Here is an 18,416-nt window from a genome sequence, read left to right as displayed (position 1 = left end):
CAATGTGCTGTTCAGGAAAGATCTCTGCCCCCTTGTACTATTACAGATTTATGGAAAGCCCTTCAGGATTCATGGTGTCCGTTCCCTCCAGCACTTCTTCAGATAGGAGTCGAGTCCACGCCACGTTGTGTTGCAGCACTTCTGCATGTTTGGGGGGCCCTACAGGATATTAGGCAGGTGTACCAGTTCCTCTGGCTCTTTAGTGTCTCCTACATATAATTTAAAACAAGCAAAGGAAACAAGCACAGTTTTCACCGAGTACAATAACAACCTTCAACAGCTTGATCAGGGTTCAGCTTCGTAATACTATAACATAAACAAGTTTGTACAAAAATAATTTAAATGAAGCAAAATAAAGTGCTATCGAAGGGTCTGAGGTTCGGCTTCCAGTTGGTCAAAGGACTTTCCTTTTCTGTCCTGTATAACCTCTTTCAGTAACTAATGCATGAAATGTATGTTGCACTGTGGTTTAGAGTTCACATTAAACTGTACACAATCCTGTAACTGGCTAATTAAGTCAGTTCAAAAGCAGAGGAAAGCAAGAACACACCTCCAGTATGACAACAATGTGTATTCAAATCAACCTTCAAAATGAGAGCTTTGTTTATTACTAGGCAGATAACTTCAGTGTAGCAGGATAATTTATTATTTGTGCAATATTGTTATGAACTATCTCAAATATACTTATAATGCATGCAGAAAGAGTAAAACAAAGAGTAAAGATTAACACATTACCACGAAGAAAAAACTCCATCAACTCTTGGTTGCTTTCTCCAATTGAGTACATGCTCTGGCATTCATAAGCCTCCAAAACTTTCTTATTTTCAATTAAAATTGAGATTTTTAATCTGAAATAAAATTAATAACATTTACCAGTGTGTGTTCTTCTGACAAAGCCTATATTTCAATAAGAAAGAATACTGAAAAAGTATTGTCTAATTTTTTAAATATAATATTTATTGCACTATACATAAAATGTGTGTGGCTTACGCAGAGAAAACAATGTGTATGGCTTACGCTGATAAAACAGTATGTGTCAGCTTAAACATCCACAGTTTGTTTCAGTCTTCAAACAATTCAAGGAATTTCTCTGTTCTTACTGTTTTTTTCACCACTGACAGTGATTTGCCAATTTGAAAAATGTAACTGCACCATGGTTCAGAACCTTGTTAAACTGTTGGTCCCTTGTAACTGACTAGGCAAGTCAATTTGAAGATCTGATAGTAGAATTATGCCTAATAAACCAGTGCAGTGTGCAACCAGCCGCGTTAAGGGCAGTCTTGCCTTTAAGCAAATTGTTTACATAACTGTTGTGATATTTAGAAGTATTGTTTAGGTGCATATGGAAAAATATGACGACAAGAGACAAAACACGTGTTTGGTGGCTTTATTCATACATGACACCTTGCACACAATAGATGCAGGTGTACAGGTAGATTCGGTTTCCCTAGACTCCTGGCAGGCAGTATGCACTGTAAGACATAATTGACTACCAAGGAACAATCATATGGTGTATCTTTGCAAATATGTGATAGTAACAATATGATGAGAAGGAAAGTATAGCGGAGATGCTGTGTCGCGTCTCCGCTATATGGTGTGTAGCAACTTTCCTTCTCATAATGTTGTTACATTCAATCCTGGATTTTCCAATTATGTGACTGGCTTGATGAATTTATATTACTGAACGATCATCCTGAAACACAGGGCATGGTACTCACACCCGTTTGCAGTTCTCATATCTAATAGCTTCCAGGGTACACAAAAATTTGATTTTCAATATTTTGCATAACTAATGACTAAATTTAAAAAGCTGACATAATCTACTCATTAACAGGTATGATCTCATATTAAAAGTGTAACACAATAAGACAAGTAGTACAGTTAGAAACTGTGTGTTTTGTCTCAAGGCAACATATCTGACAATATGCAAATGCTCAGATTTCATTCATCCAGTATTTGAGAATGAGAACACTTAGCGACTTCCAGCAAACTTTACACAATTTCAAACCCTTCTGAAACTTTTTTACTAAATGTTAATGGTTGTGTATATTAGTTGAAAGTTATTTCAAAGACAAGAAAAATAATAATATATGGAAACTAAAGTTACTTCATGAATATCTCACAACTCTGCCACCCAGCAGACCCTTTCAGAAGGGAAATGGAAAATTTAAAATTTGTTGGAAGTGCTGCAGGAAAATGAAATGCATTTGTAAAAGAAATCACAAAGAATAAGCTAGTGTGAACAATTCTAGAGTGTTGTTCCAGTGTCTGAAGTCCTTATCTATAAAGCACAATGCGCAGAAATTCAGGGACACACACCTAGGATTGTAACATATTGGTATTGCCATTCAAGGTTGTAACAGAAATGCTGAGGGAACTTTCATGTGAATCTTTGGAATAAAGAAGACAATCATGAGAACAGAAGAAAAGATTATTGGGAATACAGAGGTATATAGACAGTCATTTTTTTCCTCCCTCAATATACAACTGCAGTAGGAAATATTGATACGATGTACCGTCTGCTATGAACTGTACAGTTGCACACAAGAGTATATAAGAAGTCATAAATTTCAGTGAATAACATGAAATGGAAGACTAAACATACAGGTATGAGAAGTACTGGAAGTGTGATGTGTATTGTCACTGTTGAATTGAATGACCTTCAATATGAATCTCAATTAAAGATGCAAGGAGCTTTGTGTGTGTGTGTGTGTGTGTGTGTGTGTGTGTGTGTGTGTATGTATATATATATATATATATATATATATATATATATATATATCACTTTTAGAGAGATCTTTGAAAGATTAGATACGTATCACCCTTCTCCATGCAGCAGTCTGCTATTCGATGCCTTTTCCACTAAAAAAGATGTGCTCTAGCCTTGTATAAAAATATTTCCATTATGATTTTTGTCATGTGCACTTGCAATATGAGAGAAGTATCATAATTTACTGCCAGAAAAGTTAAAAACCAATGATGATTCGAAAAACAGATGTGTAATATACTTGTTAAATAATTCAAATATTTCATTGTGTGGGGAGAAATTGAAAAGGGTGTTCCAGAACATTTGACAACAGAACCATTCCCATTCTTGCTGTGCATAAAATATCTCTGTTAAATTTGGAACAATTACACCAAGCGAAGAAATGACAAATATTTAAGTGATGTTTTTGAGAAGCCCTTTCAATAGTTTTCCAAATCTTCTCATTTCAAAATTAGAAAAGACAAGGGATTCTGTTTTGCAATCTGATAAATGTACTATTATCAAAAATTATACACTAATCACCCTGAACACGTTCAAAGATCTAGCAAGTTGAGAGGCCAGCACAAAAAATTTGAACATGCCATTGTGTTCCTCGAACCAATCTGTCACAGTGCCGGTCTTGTGACATGGCACATTATCTTACTGAAAAATACCACTGCTATTGGGAAACACGAGTGTTCATGAAAGTGTTTACGTGGTCTGCAACCGATGTACAACACCCTTGGCCATCACAGTGCCTTGCATGAGAACCACTGGACCCATGGGCGCCTACGTGAATGTTCCCCAGAGCATAAAGGAGTTGCTGCCAGCACGTCTACTCACACAGTAGATGGTATTAACAAGCTGTTCCCCAGAAAGATGGCGGATTCCTGCCCTCCCATCAGTATGGTGATGAAGGTATCAGGATTCATCAGACCATGCAATGCTCTGCCAGTGCACCAATATCTAGTGCCAATGATCAGTGCCCGTTTCAGTCACAGTTGCAGATGTCGTGGTGTTAACATTGGCACACGGGTAGATCGTTGGCAGCGGAAGGCCATCATTAGGAGTGTTTGGTGCAATGTGTGTTCAGACACAGCCCAGCATTAAAGTTTCATTTAGTTCCGCCACAGTTTGCCGGCTGTCCTGTTTTACCAGTCTGCCAAGCCTACGACATGTGGCACGTAATGAGGAGCAGTCGCCCAACGCCATGATGTCTGGACGTGGTTTCACCTTGATTTCGTCACTTGTTGAAGACACTCATCACAGCACTCCTCAAACACCCCGCAAGTCAAGCAGTCCAAAATGCTTGTGTCAAGCCTTCAGGTCATCACAATCTGCCTTTGGTCAATCTCAGATAGACCACTCACCTTCCTCATTCTACACAAAGACAGCACACTCCCTGATACTACATGCATTGTTCCCGTTTCTGACTAGCAGTTATTCCTCGTCCGTGGGCACTGCTATCGCCTGGATGGATTTATATCGATAGTAGGTAGGTGGTCATTATGTTCTGGCTGATCAGTATATATAAAATAGGTAACTGTAACGAAGGTAGCAGTTTCTCAGGGTAAAATTTAAGCAAAAATAACTTGTAAAAGTAATATTGCACATCAGTTAAAGTGAACAGATACAACAACTTTTCCAAAAAGAATAGTTGCCAACTTCAGGGACATTGAAATAATGTCTCAATAAATTTTGTATCTTTAAATTCACTGAAGTTTATATAATATTTCAACTTTACACTTAGGTAAAAATATTAATTGCCGAAGAGGAAGTCAATTATAATTATGAGGTACAAATTTGTAGTTATAAGTAGTAGCTGGGAATACAAAATGGTATGCAATGTGCTTATGATATGATAACATTTGGTGTCAAAAATCCTTTCGAGAATGAAAACAACATCGATATTCACAAAAACAATATTAAGAGGAAAACTCTTCTAGTGTAAGTCCTCCAGTATAACAAGGATATATAATGAGCATGTGCATGCATACACATACACACATGCACAATTGTATACAAAGAACACAGCACTTTGCTGTCTCATCTCAATGATTATAGTGGTCATCATCCACAAAGCATGTAAGTGACTTAATTCTCAAGGTGTCAATCTGATAGTAGCACACTGATAAAAATAATGTGGAAATTACTGAAAATTGGTCAGGTTACTTTGTGGGCTCACTTGCCAAATACAAAAAAGGAAAAGTTTCATACTGTTATTACATACTAGGATATAGTATATTTATACATACTTTATATCTTCAAATGTGTCTAGTGGGACATTCCGACACACTATGTAGTCCAAAGCAAGGTCCGCTTTCCCTTGCTTGAGAAATGCAAGTGCAATGGCACGATGCTGCCACTGTTCCAGATCTATAGGTCTGATCATGGGATCCAGCAGCATTCGAAGTGCTTCCTGAAAACAAGCATAACTTTGCTACACCACAGCTGACTTTATAAGATACCACAAATTTCTAAAGGTACAGTATCATTCACTTCATTCTTTAATTAACAGTGGAAACTTTTTTTGTTTAATTCTTTCCTCATATTTTCCATTCAATGGTGGTTCAAATGTTATCACTGGTACATGAGAACTATGACTTGTTTACTCACTATTTTTTGGTTAACGAACTACTTGCAGACAGAAGATAAGAGAATATAAAACTGTAAATTTCTAAAGAAAATTAAAACCTTTGTATCAGAACTGCAAAATGCAAACAGGCCGCTGTTCTCAGTGTTCAGATGAATGACATTACTTGACTATCATCAGTGTTCTCAAGCAAATACCAAGCAATACCAGATAAATAGTAGCTGCTTACATTAATGGGGAATGCAGCAGTTTTCTATTCTTTCAAAAATAGCTAATATTATTAAGCTGCTTTACAGCTTATGTAAGCATAAAAAGTCTATTGATTTTTAATTGCAGTTAGTTAGTTAATGTTTTTTAATGGCTAGAAATCATATCCACAGCTGCTGCAAAATAATACTGCTGATCACAAATATCTTATACATCACATACCTATAGCTCAACACTATGAGACAGCAAATAATTTCTTCTTATAATAATCTGAAAGGCAAGAAGCTATTTACACATAGGTGATGACATAGTTTATTAATATCAGACTCACCTCAAAGTCTTTATGATCAAGCAGCCACATTGCTTGAGTTATTTTAATAATGCTTGGTCTCATGTAGAATGCAGCTGGAAACTTTATTAGATAGTTAATTGCACCTGCATACCTGAAAATACATCAAATGTTGCAATTACCTCATCATCTTGGAAATTCAATTGTAGCATCACATGAAAATTAGATACACAAATGCAACTCTCACACACGACTGCAGTCTCAGGCAACAAACCACACAGCGAGCAGCAGCACCAGTGCATGATGGGAGTGGCGACTGGGTGGGGGTAAGGAGGAGGCTGGGACAGGGAGAGGAAGGGATAGTATGGTGGGGGTGGCAGACAGTGAATTGCTGCAGGTTAAACGGAGGGCAGGGGAGAGGCAGAGAGAGGAGGGCTGGGGCAATAGCAGGAAAGGAGGGAAGTAAAAAGGCTGGGTGAGGTGGTGGAGTGGCGGCTGTGTAGTGCTGGACTGGGAACAGGGAAGGGGCTCAGTGGGTGACGACAGTGACTAATGAAGGTTGAGGCCAGGAGGGTTACGGGAACATAGGATGTACTGCAGGAAAAGTTCCCACCTGCATGATTCAGAAAAGCTTGTGTTGGTGGGGAGGCTCCATATGGCACAGGCTGTGAATCAGTCATCAAAATGAAGGATATCATGTTTGGCAGCGTGTTAAACAACAGGGTGGTTCACTTGTTTCTTGGGCACAGTTTGTCAGTGGCCATTCCAGCAGACAGACAGCTTGTTGGATGTCATGCCCTCATAGAATGCAGCACAATGGTTGCAGCTTAGCTTGTAGACATGACCGGTTTCACAGGTCTTTGATGGGATAGGTGATGTTAGTGACCAGACTGTAGTAGGGGGTACTGGGAGGATGGACGAGACAAGTCTTGGATCTAGGTCTACTTCATGGCTCACGGCCCTGTATAGACCTAAACACAAGACCTGTCCCATATATCCTCCCACCACCACCTACTCCAGTCCAGTCACTAACATCACCTATCCCACCAAAGACAGGGCTACCTGTGAAATCAGTCATGTGGTCTACAAACTAAGCTGCAACCATTGTGCTGCATTCTATGAGGGTATGACAACCAACAAGCTGTCTGTCCGCTGGAATGGCCACTGACAAACTGTGCCCAAGAAACAACCGTTGTTAAACACTCTGCCAAACATGATATCCTTCATTTCGATAACTGCATCACAGCCTGTACCATATGGATCCTCCCCACCAGCACAAGCTTTTCTGAATTGCGCAGGTGGTAACTTTACCTGCAATGCATCCTATGTTCCCGTAACCCTCCTGGCCTCAACCTTCATTAGTCACTGTCCTCACCCACTGAGCCCTTCCCTGTTCCCAGTCCAGCACTGCACAGCTGTCATTCCACCACCACACCCAGTCTTTCATTTCTCTCCTTTTCCACTGATCCCCCCCCCCCTCTCCCCTGCCCTCCATCTAACCTGCAACACTTCACTGTTCACCACCCCTACCACACTATAGCTCCCCCTCCCTGCCCCAGCATCCTCCTTACACCCACCCAGTCACCACTCCCATCATGCACTGGTGCTGCTGCTTACATTGTGGTTTTAGTTGCCCAAGACTGCAGTCGTGTGTGTGAGTTGCATTTGCGTGAGTATGTGTGCATTTGTGTGTCTATTGTTGATGAAAGCCTTAATTGCTGAAAGCTATAATTGTGAGAGTCTTTTTGATGGCCTATCTGTGACTCAGCATCTCTGCTATATGGTAATTAGCAACTTCCCTTCTCATAATATTGTTACACTCCATCCTGGATTTTCCATTGTTTGAGCTCATGTAAAAAAGCATTTTGAAAAATATACGGAATAGCTGGATTGTTCAGACAGATCAGCCACAGCCTTATCTATAGCACCTGATTAGGTCACTGCTTGTAAATATAAGAAACTATCTCCGCACAGTACATGTTGACTCAGTAGTTACAGCTGGACGGTTTGAGCTGTTTGTCCCAAAGCCTTGATAGTATACCACATGGAGAAACGAGAGTTCTGTGCTGGAGCGTACACCACAAAGATACTTATGTGAAATGCACTGGATGAAAAGACCGTACAACTATAATGAACAAACTCAATCATCACAGTGGGTCTGTGCTGGAGCCCACTCATAATAATTGAGTTTAACAGTGAGGTGGTTGTTGAAGGCAAATCTTAAGAATCTCACCAAAAGTACAAAGTTTTCAAGACAAAGTATCCAACATAGCTCAACTTATACAAAAACTGGGTGGGAATGATTAATAGGATCTACAAGCATTAGAGCTGGACCTGAAGAAAATGTTCCTTCTCTACGGTATCTGTATTTCTTCTTTGTTCTTATCACACTTTCTCATATTTTATTATATTCTGATCACGAACTAAAAATTTTCTTCTTCTTAAACTCTTTGAGACTGCACTTTTTTTAAAAAAAATTAACTTCACACAGATCTTGCAATCCAAATGAAAGAGAAAAATGCTCATTCTGTATCACATAATATTTTGTTACTTAAGAACTAACAGTTGTTCAGATTGGATTATTGAAAAACTAGGACTCTTAACATCTAGTCACTGTGTTTGCTGTATTAAGAGCAATAAATAAGAGGGGAGGTATTTATGGAGTTTTATTAGACATCTATGTGTACTAATTGTAGAAGTGGCCATATTTAGATGATTTGTTTCGCATATCCATATTTGAAAGGACTACTGGTGCAATCAGTCCTATCACTTCAATACATCAACCACACTAATCTGGACGTTGGTCCACACGACTAGCACACACAAAGAAATCTCATGGGACCAATCCCACAGATAATGATGTAGGTCTGAAGAGAGCGCCAGGGGTTGAGCCTTTTGGGATTCCTCCATAAACGCTACAATCTATCTTGTGATCCCTACGTGAAATATACAAAGGGTGCTATAGGACTGTTGCACAGTGTAGCTCAAATACCATTCACTAAATTTGTGAAACTCTTCCAAACATTTCCATTTATGTGACAAGGATATCACTGTTATATTTTCATGTGGGTTATACAAAGCTGTTATGAATTTGATAGCACTATGAATTCCTTCAACATTGGCTGTCAGCTCTACATGACAAGATTCCAAACACTGGAGCAGTATTTTCAACTAGGTCACGCAAGCCAACTTTTAAGTGGTTTCCCTAACAGATGCATCATGCCTCCCTAGAACCGAACCTAAGCCTTCCGTTCACCTTCCCTACATGTAGTTGTACATTTTCTTGCTTTCCATTTCATTTCATTTCATTGTGCTTATTAATGTTTTTCCTAGTTCTTTTAAAATATGTAGCAGGTTCCAAGAAGTTGACTAATAATCTTGACATACTTTTACTTAGTGACATGACCTTTCACTTAATGACATTTAGAGTAAGCTCCCTTCAGTACACAAAGCAGAAATACAGCTTAAATAAGTTTTCATTTTCTTATACATTCATTCTCTTATACTTATTCAGAAATGAGACTTTCACACAGACAACAGCATTTCCAATGAAGAATCTGACTGTGTTGACAACACTAACAAATCTTTCACATATTGATAACATCAGCCATGTTATTACACTTCCTTGGACCACACTACATTTCCTTTATTTGCTGCTCAGTTGTCATTGAGTTCTACCAGCAGATACATTTTAGGACAGTGAAGATACTGGGATCACACTTTGGTTATGTAATTTTCTGGCATATCTTGGTAAGCATTAGAACACTGAAGTGTGCATTCTTCCTGCAGGGGGTTCATTCTGCTGCAGTGTATATATATATGTGTAAACATTCCACGTGGAAAAAATATATCTAAAAAGAAAGAAAGTGATGAGACTTACCAAACAAAAGCGCTGGCAGGTCGATAGACACACAAACAAACACAAACATACACACAAAATTCTAGCTTTCGCAACAAACGGTTGCTTTGTCAGGAAAGAGGGAAGGAGAGGGAAAGATGAAAGGAAGTGGGTTTTAAGGGAGAGGGTAAGGAGTCATTCCAATCCCGGGAGCGGAAAGACTTACCTTAGGGGGAAAAAAGGACGGGTATACACTCGCACACACACACATATCCATCCGCATATATCTAAAAAGATATATATTTTTTCATGTTTGCGGAGGGAATGTAAATAAAACTTAATGGGGTCGTCGTGGAGGTGTCTGCTTGTGTCTGTGTATATGCGGATGGATATGTGTGTGTGTGCGAGTGTATACCCGTCCTTTTTTCCCCCTAAGGTAAGTCTTTCCGCTCCCGGGATTGGAATGACTCCTTACCCTCTCCCTTGAAACCCACTTCCTTTCATCTTTCCCTCTCCTTCCCTCTTTCCTGACGAAGCAATCGTTTGTTGTGAAAGCTAGAATTTTGTGTGTATGTTTGTGTGTCTATCGACCTGCCAGCGCTTTTGTTTGGTAAGTCTCATCACTTTCTTTCTTTATATATATATATATATATATATATATATATATATATATATATATATATATATATATATATCTGTGTGTGTGTGTGTGTGTGTGTGTGTGTGTGTGTGTGTGTGTGTGTGAGTGAGTGAGAGTGAGAGCTTTGTACAGCTTGCCTGACATTGCCAAATATTACTAATTCTACCTCGCCTAATGACACAGTTGCTTGCATGGTTTGCATAGCTGCTTGGATAGCACATGGATGTACATAGGTCACAAAGCTGCAATGTGAAGCAGCACAATGCTCTTCTGCAGGCCTTCCTTTGGGTTGCGACAAGACTAGTCTCAATGCTTCTTAGCTACACAGAATGGGAGGCGCACCTGTTTGGCCACAATCTGTGAGTGCTTGCCTGCTCTGAAAACAAGTGATGCCGTGCCACGTGGATGGAGAATGAGTGCTACGAACTCAGCTTTGCAGGACAGATGCAGTGGACAAGTAAACATACAGGTTTCTTTTGAATGTAGCAGAATGACACATAATGTCCATGTATCAGGCAGCACTACAAATGCAACTTCTGGTTTTTGTCTTCATAATGACAGAATGAGAATTTCTTTTCCCCACATCTTAACCAACCATAGTTGTTCACAGAATCTCATACGCAAAATGAAGTCTCAGCACACACATCAACTGAGCTCCGACTGTATAAAAATTACTGACTGGAGGTCACTTTTGATTTTAGTTCAATGCCTGAACATTGTTCAGGACAAAGGTCTACTGTGTAATACTAAATTTTGATTCACCAAAGAAAGTTCAGTGTTGATCTGAGTTAGCACAAAGCATGTTTAGCAACGTGCTAAAATTGGCTATCAACACAAATGTCATGCTTCGACATTACATATTAATCATACATTGTAGAAAGACATTATTTATTTTTGAGGATGTTTAGTCAAAGATGGAGAAAAGTAAACAGAAAAAAGGAGTGATCTTTAGATTTCTCTGCATACAAAAATGATTTGTTGCTTGAAATAGTCTTGGGTCCACATAAGGACACAACAGAATACCAAAAATTGAAATTACTATAGCTAACAATTTCCGGGAACCTACCCTTCCATATAAAAGATACCAACCACTTCCTCCCCTGACTCGCAGCAGTTCCTGTCCCTTTACCACATGGTGCCCTGCTCATCACTACTGACGCCACCTCCCTTTACACTAACGTCCCTAATGCCCATGGCCTTACCGCTGTTCAACACTACCTTTCCTAATGCCCAACGGATTCCAAACCAACAACTTTCTTCCTAGTCACCTTGACCAACTATATCCTCACCCACAATTACTTCTCCTTTGAAGCCATTACCTGCAAACAAATTCGGGGTACGGCTATGGGCACCCACACTGCACCATCCTATGCCAACCTATTCACGAGTCATCTAGAGGAATCCTTCCTAAAAACCCAGAATCCTAAACCCCTCACCTGGTTCAGATACACTGATGACATCTTTGCGATCTCGAATGGGGGTGCGGAAACCCTATTCACATTCCTCCAGAACCTCAACAACATCTCCCCCTTTTGCTTCTCCTGGTCCTACTCAACCCAACAAGCCACCGTCCTAGATGTTGACCTCAACCTCAAAGATGGCTACACCAATACCTCTGTCCATATAAAACCTACTAACCACCAGCAACAACTCCACTTTGACAGCTGCCACCTATTCCATACCACAAAGTCCCTTCCATAGCCTAGCGACCAATGGTCATCACATCTGCAGTGATCAGCAGACACTCTCACAATATGCCGAGGGTCTCATTGAAGCCTTCACAAACCATAATTATCCTCCCACCCTTGTACAAAAACAAATCTCCCGTGACTTATCTTTCCAGTCTCCCACACCCCGCAAAGTCCCACCATCTGGCCACAGAGGAGTATTCCCCTCGTAACTCGGTACCACCCAGGACTGGAGCAACTGAATTACATTCTCTGCCACAATTCCAAATACCTCTCATCGTGCCCTGAAATGAGAAATGTCCTGCCCACTATTCTTCCTACCCCTCCCACAGCAGTATTCCGCCGTCCACCGCACCTACACAATATATTCGTCCATCCTTATAAAACCCGTGCTCCCAACGCCTTACTTCATTGTCGACAAACTATGGCCAAGAAACTACTGGACCACCCTGTTGCTGAGCATTTCAATGATTGCTTCACGGCCTGTACCATATGAATCCTTCCCACCAACACCAGCTTTTCTGAACTGAGCAGGAGGGAGCTCTCCCTGGAATACATCATATGTTCCTGTAACCCTCCTGGCCTCAACCTTCATTAGTCATTTTTCTCACCCATCCAGCCACTTCCGTATTTCCAGTCCATCCAGCACTACACAGCCATCATTCCAATGCACCCATTCTCTATACTTCTCTCCTTTGCCGCAACCTCCCCTCCCCCTCCCCACCTATCCCCTGCCCTCCATCTAACCTCCCAACTGCACCTAGCTGCCCTACCCTCTCTCCACCTCATCCTTGCACACTCCCCAGCAGCACTTCATTGTCCCCTACCCCCACCCTGCTATCCCTCCCCCTCCCTGCCCCAGCCCCGTCCTTGCCCCACCCAGATGCCACTACCATCATGCACTGCTGCTGTTACTCATAGTGTGGATTCAGCTACCAGAGGCTGCAGTTGTGTGTGTGTGTGTGTGTGTGTGTGTGTGTGTGTGTGTGTGTGTGGGAGGGAGGGGGGGGTCTATTTTCAATAAAGTCCTTGTTGGTCAAAATCTTATATTGTGACAGTCTTTTTTTGCGCCTGTCAGCGATTCAACATGTCTGCTATATGGTGAGCAGCAAACTTCCTCTTTGTAATATTGTTACAAAAAAATTGTAGCTATTTTATGGAAATACAATGTTAGTAAGCTCCACACTAATTGCATTGTGGCTCTTACGAACTTTATTTTCTGTTGGCACTGGAATTTCTTCGTAGAATTTTCATCCCAAAGTTATTTTTGATGTTTTGTGTATGTTTTAATACACCCTGATTAAGCTTAGCATCTGAGACGGGTTGAAAGTTTAACAAAAACCACCCATGATCATTCCTAAATACCTCTGTACTTTTGCCACCAGGAGATTTCTGGGGTTATGGGTGGAGTTAATAGTGCTTAAATCACCAGGAAAACACACTATTTGATAAAAATTACACTGAATTTTCCTCAGTTCATTTTCTTGTGCAGGCATTTTGATGACTTCTTTCTTCAGTGCATCAATGAAGGCCAGTGTACCTTATGGACAGCTCTGCAAGCTATTGCTAAATGTATTTTAAACAAATCGTCAACAACCATCTGAAAATTTTCTGAGCAATAAAAAAATGTGAGAATTAGCATGCGCATTCGATCAGTGGCTCGTTTCTTTTGGATGGTTTCAGCACATGCTCTCTCAACTTTAGTTGTAACTGCTGCACACTATTTTTGTCCATGTGAAACTTCAGCTTAAATAATTTATCATTTAATTCTGAGAATGGATTCGTCCTTTGCCATCATCAGTATACACACTGGAATAATCAGATACCTATACAGTTAAACGAAAGGAAAGAACATCGTATAAATCATATAAGGTTCTTGGAGACGGGATGCTGCCCACCACTGTGGCCCAGAACATTCAAAAAATTAAAAATATTGTATGGTTTCAAAATGTAGTGTTATAATTATCATTATGACCACTACAACAGAGAAAGTAATATCGAATGGAAAAAAAATTCGGAGAACTAACCCAAGTTTGAACCTGAGGTCCTCTGCACTGTGTGCCGGAATGCAACCTCTGAGCTACCACTACAATCATATCAGCAGAGGCTGTTAAACATCACTTTGCTAAATGACTTACTTATACTTCCTTGTTTTATTCATCAATGCACAAGCAGTTGTCATAGCAGCTTAAGCATGTGTTCTGTAGTTAAAAAATTAATGTGCATTGCACAGGTACTGATACTCAAGCCCAGACAGCACATTTATATTAGATGTTCAATTATTATTGGCAGTTGTCAAAATCTACACTTAATTGTCCACAGCAAATATTTAAATTTTCTTTTCATACTATGCCAGTAAGTGCCTATAAAATGCATTTAAACTAATAAAATAAATAAGACATCTCTAAGAATTGTTATGACATCTAATTTTTGCATTCATTAAGTAAATTGTTCATTGATTTCCTTAACCTAATCTTACTGACAAAAATGCAGATTTCAGTGTTAAGCTTGATCTGAGGTCATTTCCTGTGTTAATCTAAGGCAAATACTTTATACAATCAGCCCAAGTGTTTTAATTGCTAGAATGTTAAATGCAAGAATGCGAATGTGCATGCATCGTGTTACACAGCTGCTGGTTGTCAGTATGCGGGATGGAGTTTGTTCCATGCCCATTGCACTTCTTTGGTCAATATAGCGGCAGTTAATGCCGTATGTGGATGACACTGGAGTTGTCATCCGACGATATCCCGTGTATGCTCAACTGTTGGCAGATCTGGTGATCAAGCAGGCCAAAGCAAAATGTTGACACATAGTAGAACACATTGTGTTACAACAGCAGTATGTAGGTGGGCGTTACCCTGTTGGATGACACTCCCCGGAACACTGTTCATGAATGGCAGCAGCACAGGTCAAATCACCAGACAGACATACAAATTTGCAGTCAGGCTGTGTGGGATAACCACTTGGGTGTTCATGCCATCATATGAAACCACACCCCAGACGATTACTCCGGGTGTAGTCCAGTGTGTCTAGCACACAGACAGGTTGACTGCAGGCTCTCAACTGGCCTCCTAACCAACACACAGCTATCACCGGCACCAAGACATACCCAGCTTTCCCCATGAAGTCACAAATGGCAGTGGTTTGAGATCAGTGAAATTCATGCTGCACGGCATTTGGCTCGGAACTGTCCTTGAAGTAAACAATTTTAACAGTTCGTTGCGCCACTGTGAAGCCAACTGCTTCTTAAATCACTACAGCAGATGCAGTACGATGCACTAGAATCATACATCGAACACAATGGCCTTCCCTCTCGGCAATGCCAGGTGACTGTCTGGAGCTCGGTCTTCTTCCAACCGTATATTCTAGTGACCACCACTGCCAGCAATCATGTACAGAGGCTACATTCCTGCCAAGTCTTTTTGCAATATTGCAGAAGGAACATCCAGCTTCTCATAACCCAATTACATGACTTTGTTCACAATCAGTGAAGTGTTGAGAATGGAGTCTTTGTAGCCTTAAGGGCATTGTCAGCAACGTCAACTCACCATGTCCAACCTTTAAGGTAACTAACGCTCATGTTCATTACAGTGTGTATTGCATGCTGATTTGCATGCTAAGAGACAATACTAGCACCGCTCTTATGCGACTGGCATGAAATCTAAATAGATATCATCTTTCATATGTAGGAACGTGCCTACCAACTTTAGTTTATGTCGCACTACTCCTTCTTGGTGCTGCGATTTCTTTTTCTGTCAGTGTATTTTATAGGCCTATATTGCAGATGTCAATCAGTTGAAGAATTAGGGAGCACATTTTACATTCACAAATTATGATTCCGCAAATTAAAACATCATCTATAAGAAACAACTTTGACAGTGTAAACAGAGATCTCACTGAACAGCTTGCTCTGGTTAGCCATGAAATCCAGAATCTCATACAATAGCACCTGGATTTATGATGTTTTCCTTGACTTCCAGTATCCTTTCAATACAGTTCTATCATAAATATGAACATAATATGAACTTCTTAGATCTGAGACTGCATTCAGAACAATTTAACATGTAATGGGGTAAAATAATGGTGGTGGTGGTGGTAGTAAACAAACAGATTCAGCTACGTGGTTATCAGCTCCTCAATCCTTTCAAGGCATAAAAAGGCACAGGTAAGAGCCTTTTTCCCTCTTTACTTACTAGTAATGAAACTACTATATGTTTGTATTAGTTGCACAAAATGGGTAAATAGAATATTAAAACTGAACTGCCAAATATAAAAATTAGATCACCGTGCAAAAGGTAAAATGGCAGCCTAGTTTATGTAGTTAATATCTTATGTTCAGGGATTTTGTTGTACATGTCAGATTCATGTGCAAAGAATGGACTGGCTGGCACCTTGGGGCTGAATGGTAGAGGGAGCCCAACTTCCTACCACTGCCCTATAAGCCGACACATAACAGTGTTATCTTTAAATGTTGTTGTAATACCCACTCCTTTGTGGGTAGTGTAGAGAATGAGTTGTTGCTGTTTCATCATCCGCTAAAATTTCCAATAAATAGTGTTCTAGGTTCATCTGATGTCACAAGTCTTGGGTAGTCTTACATCTTTAAGGATGTGGTGAATGGTTAATGTTTCTCCATAGTAGTGTGGTGGGTTTGTTCTCGTCGCAGTAGAAATTCACGAGTTATTTTGGCATGTCCAATTATAAGAATGCATAACGCAACACCTTCCCTTCTTGAGCTTCACAGAAAAATCTGCCCGATCTTAGAAGTGTGTTTGATGGTCTGCAGTTTATTGGACAGAGTACTATCCTTGCCATGTGCCTTTCCATTTCTTCAGTATGTGGTACCTACTGTGTGTCTAAGTCAGTGCTCTGAATGCCTGGTTTAAGTGTTTCAAATCTCACTGCTTCTTCGACTAGTTTGTGAGCCAGCTCATTACCTGGAACAGACGTGACTCAGTATTCAGAGAAGGATGTTGAAATCCCTGTACTACCAAGGTTATGAATGGCAGAGGCCAATGAGTGTTTTGGATAGTACTTTATTGTCTCCCGTACACTCAAAAATTCTGTGTGTATGATAAAATTCTCCGTGTATGATGAAATTCTGTTGAGGGAAAGTAATTAAGTTTTGTAGTGCTCTATGTAGGCTATTAACTCTGTAGTATAATTACTGCATTCTTTTCATATAGAATGTTGTTCTCAGTTCCATTTGTGTACATACGCATAACCAACTCATTCATTATCTCTTGATCCGATGGTTTAAAGGAGAATAAATGTTGGTTCTCTTGGATGATGGAATAAAAGGCACAGTAATAAGAGTTTGAGAACTAAATTGTCTTTGGTGTCGTACCAAAGGCCCATCCCTACTAATGGTTGGGGAACACACCACACAGGTGTTTGTGACAGGCTGCATTGTATACAGGTGATCAGAGAAAGTTGAAATTTTCTATGGAGGTCATCCAGTCTTATTGCTGCCACCGTACTGTTCTATGGCAGTTCATGAATAACAAGGTTGTTCAACTGTGAAAGAAAATGGGATGAAAGGGGTCATTTGACAGATTAGTAATCATGATTACATAGTCAAATAAAGTCTATTAGAATTTATTTTAAATGGTGGTATTCCTGGCTATTGACTGGGCTCATTCGGAAAGCTCCAGTTGCTAAACTAACTCCATTCTTATGTACAAGGAACTTTGTCCACAAAATTTTGCTATGCTTACCTTTTACTCATTGTGCATGGTCTCCTTCAAAATACCCTCCTCCACAACTGACACACTGCTCCCAACACTGCTTCCACTTCTGGAAGCATTCCTTGTACACCACTTGTTGGATCATGTGAAGAGCCATCAGTGAATTTTCTTTTATCTCATCTATCATTGCAAATCTCTGTCCTTTCACCTTTCACCAGGGCTTTCAACTTTGGAGGGGGAAAAAAAAAAAAAAAAAAGGGTGGGGGTCATCTTTAACTTCTGTCCGGCCATTTTTTAAACCTTGTGAACAATTCATAACAGCTAGTACCGCTTAAGCACTCATCACCTTAGGCTTCCTGCATCATTTGGTGTGTCTCTGTAAAGGTTTTCTTGCGTTTAACGCAACACTTAATGCAAATGCATTGCTCCTCTAACTCTGCCACGTCGAAATTCGCAAACTGTGTGACATAACATTCTACTCAATACAGCACTGACCAATAACTAACGGATGTACAACAATGAAACTTCCAGCAGTTACACACTGAACACAGGTATCTGCAGGGATATCAACCGCATTTAACTCCAACACATCATTGGAACAAAATTATGAATGTTCCAAAATTTTTTGAATGGATCTCATATTTCTAGGATGCTTGGTGCTGCTGACCCAAAAGCATTACTCCCTTAGTCCAAATGGAATAAAATGAGAGGTTTATAAAATTTTAATA

At 40.0% G+C, this 18,416-nt stretch overlaps 1 protein-coding gene across 1 annotated transcript in view; it reads right to left on the bottom strand.

Moving 5' to 3' along the window:
• LOC126253461 (protein ELYS) overlaps positions 1-18,416 on the bottom strand; it is a 346,049-nt gene that overhangs the window by 209,379 nt on the left and 118,254 nt on the right. Inside the window, exons 14-16 of the mRNA XM_049954815.1 lie at positions 5,878-5,989; positions 5,002-5,165; positions 736-848 (exon numbers count right to left, since the gene is read on the bottom strand). Of these exons, the coding sequence (XP_049810772.1) occupies positions 736-848; positions 5,002-5,165; positions 5,878-5,989 (389 nt within the window). The remainder of the gene's footprint in view (positions 1-735; positions 849-5,001; positions 5,166-5,877; positions 5,990-18,416) is intronic.

Source organism: Schistocerca nitens, chromosome 4 (genome assembly GCF_023898315.1).
Source record: "Schistocerca nitens isolate TAMUIC-IGC-003100 chromosome 4, iqSchNite1.1, whole genome shotgun sequence".
NCBI classification, from domain to species: Eukaryota; Metazoa; Arthropoda; class Insecta; order Orthoptera; family Acrididae; genus Schistocerca; species Schistocerca nitens.
The sequence above is the reverse complement of the archived record's forward strand: the minus strand, read 5'-3'. Positions and strand labels throughout refer to the sequence as shown.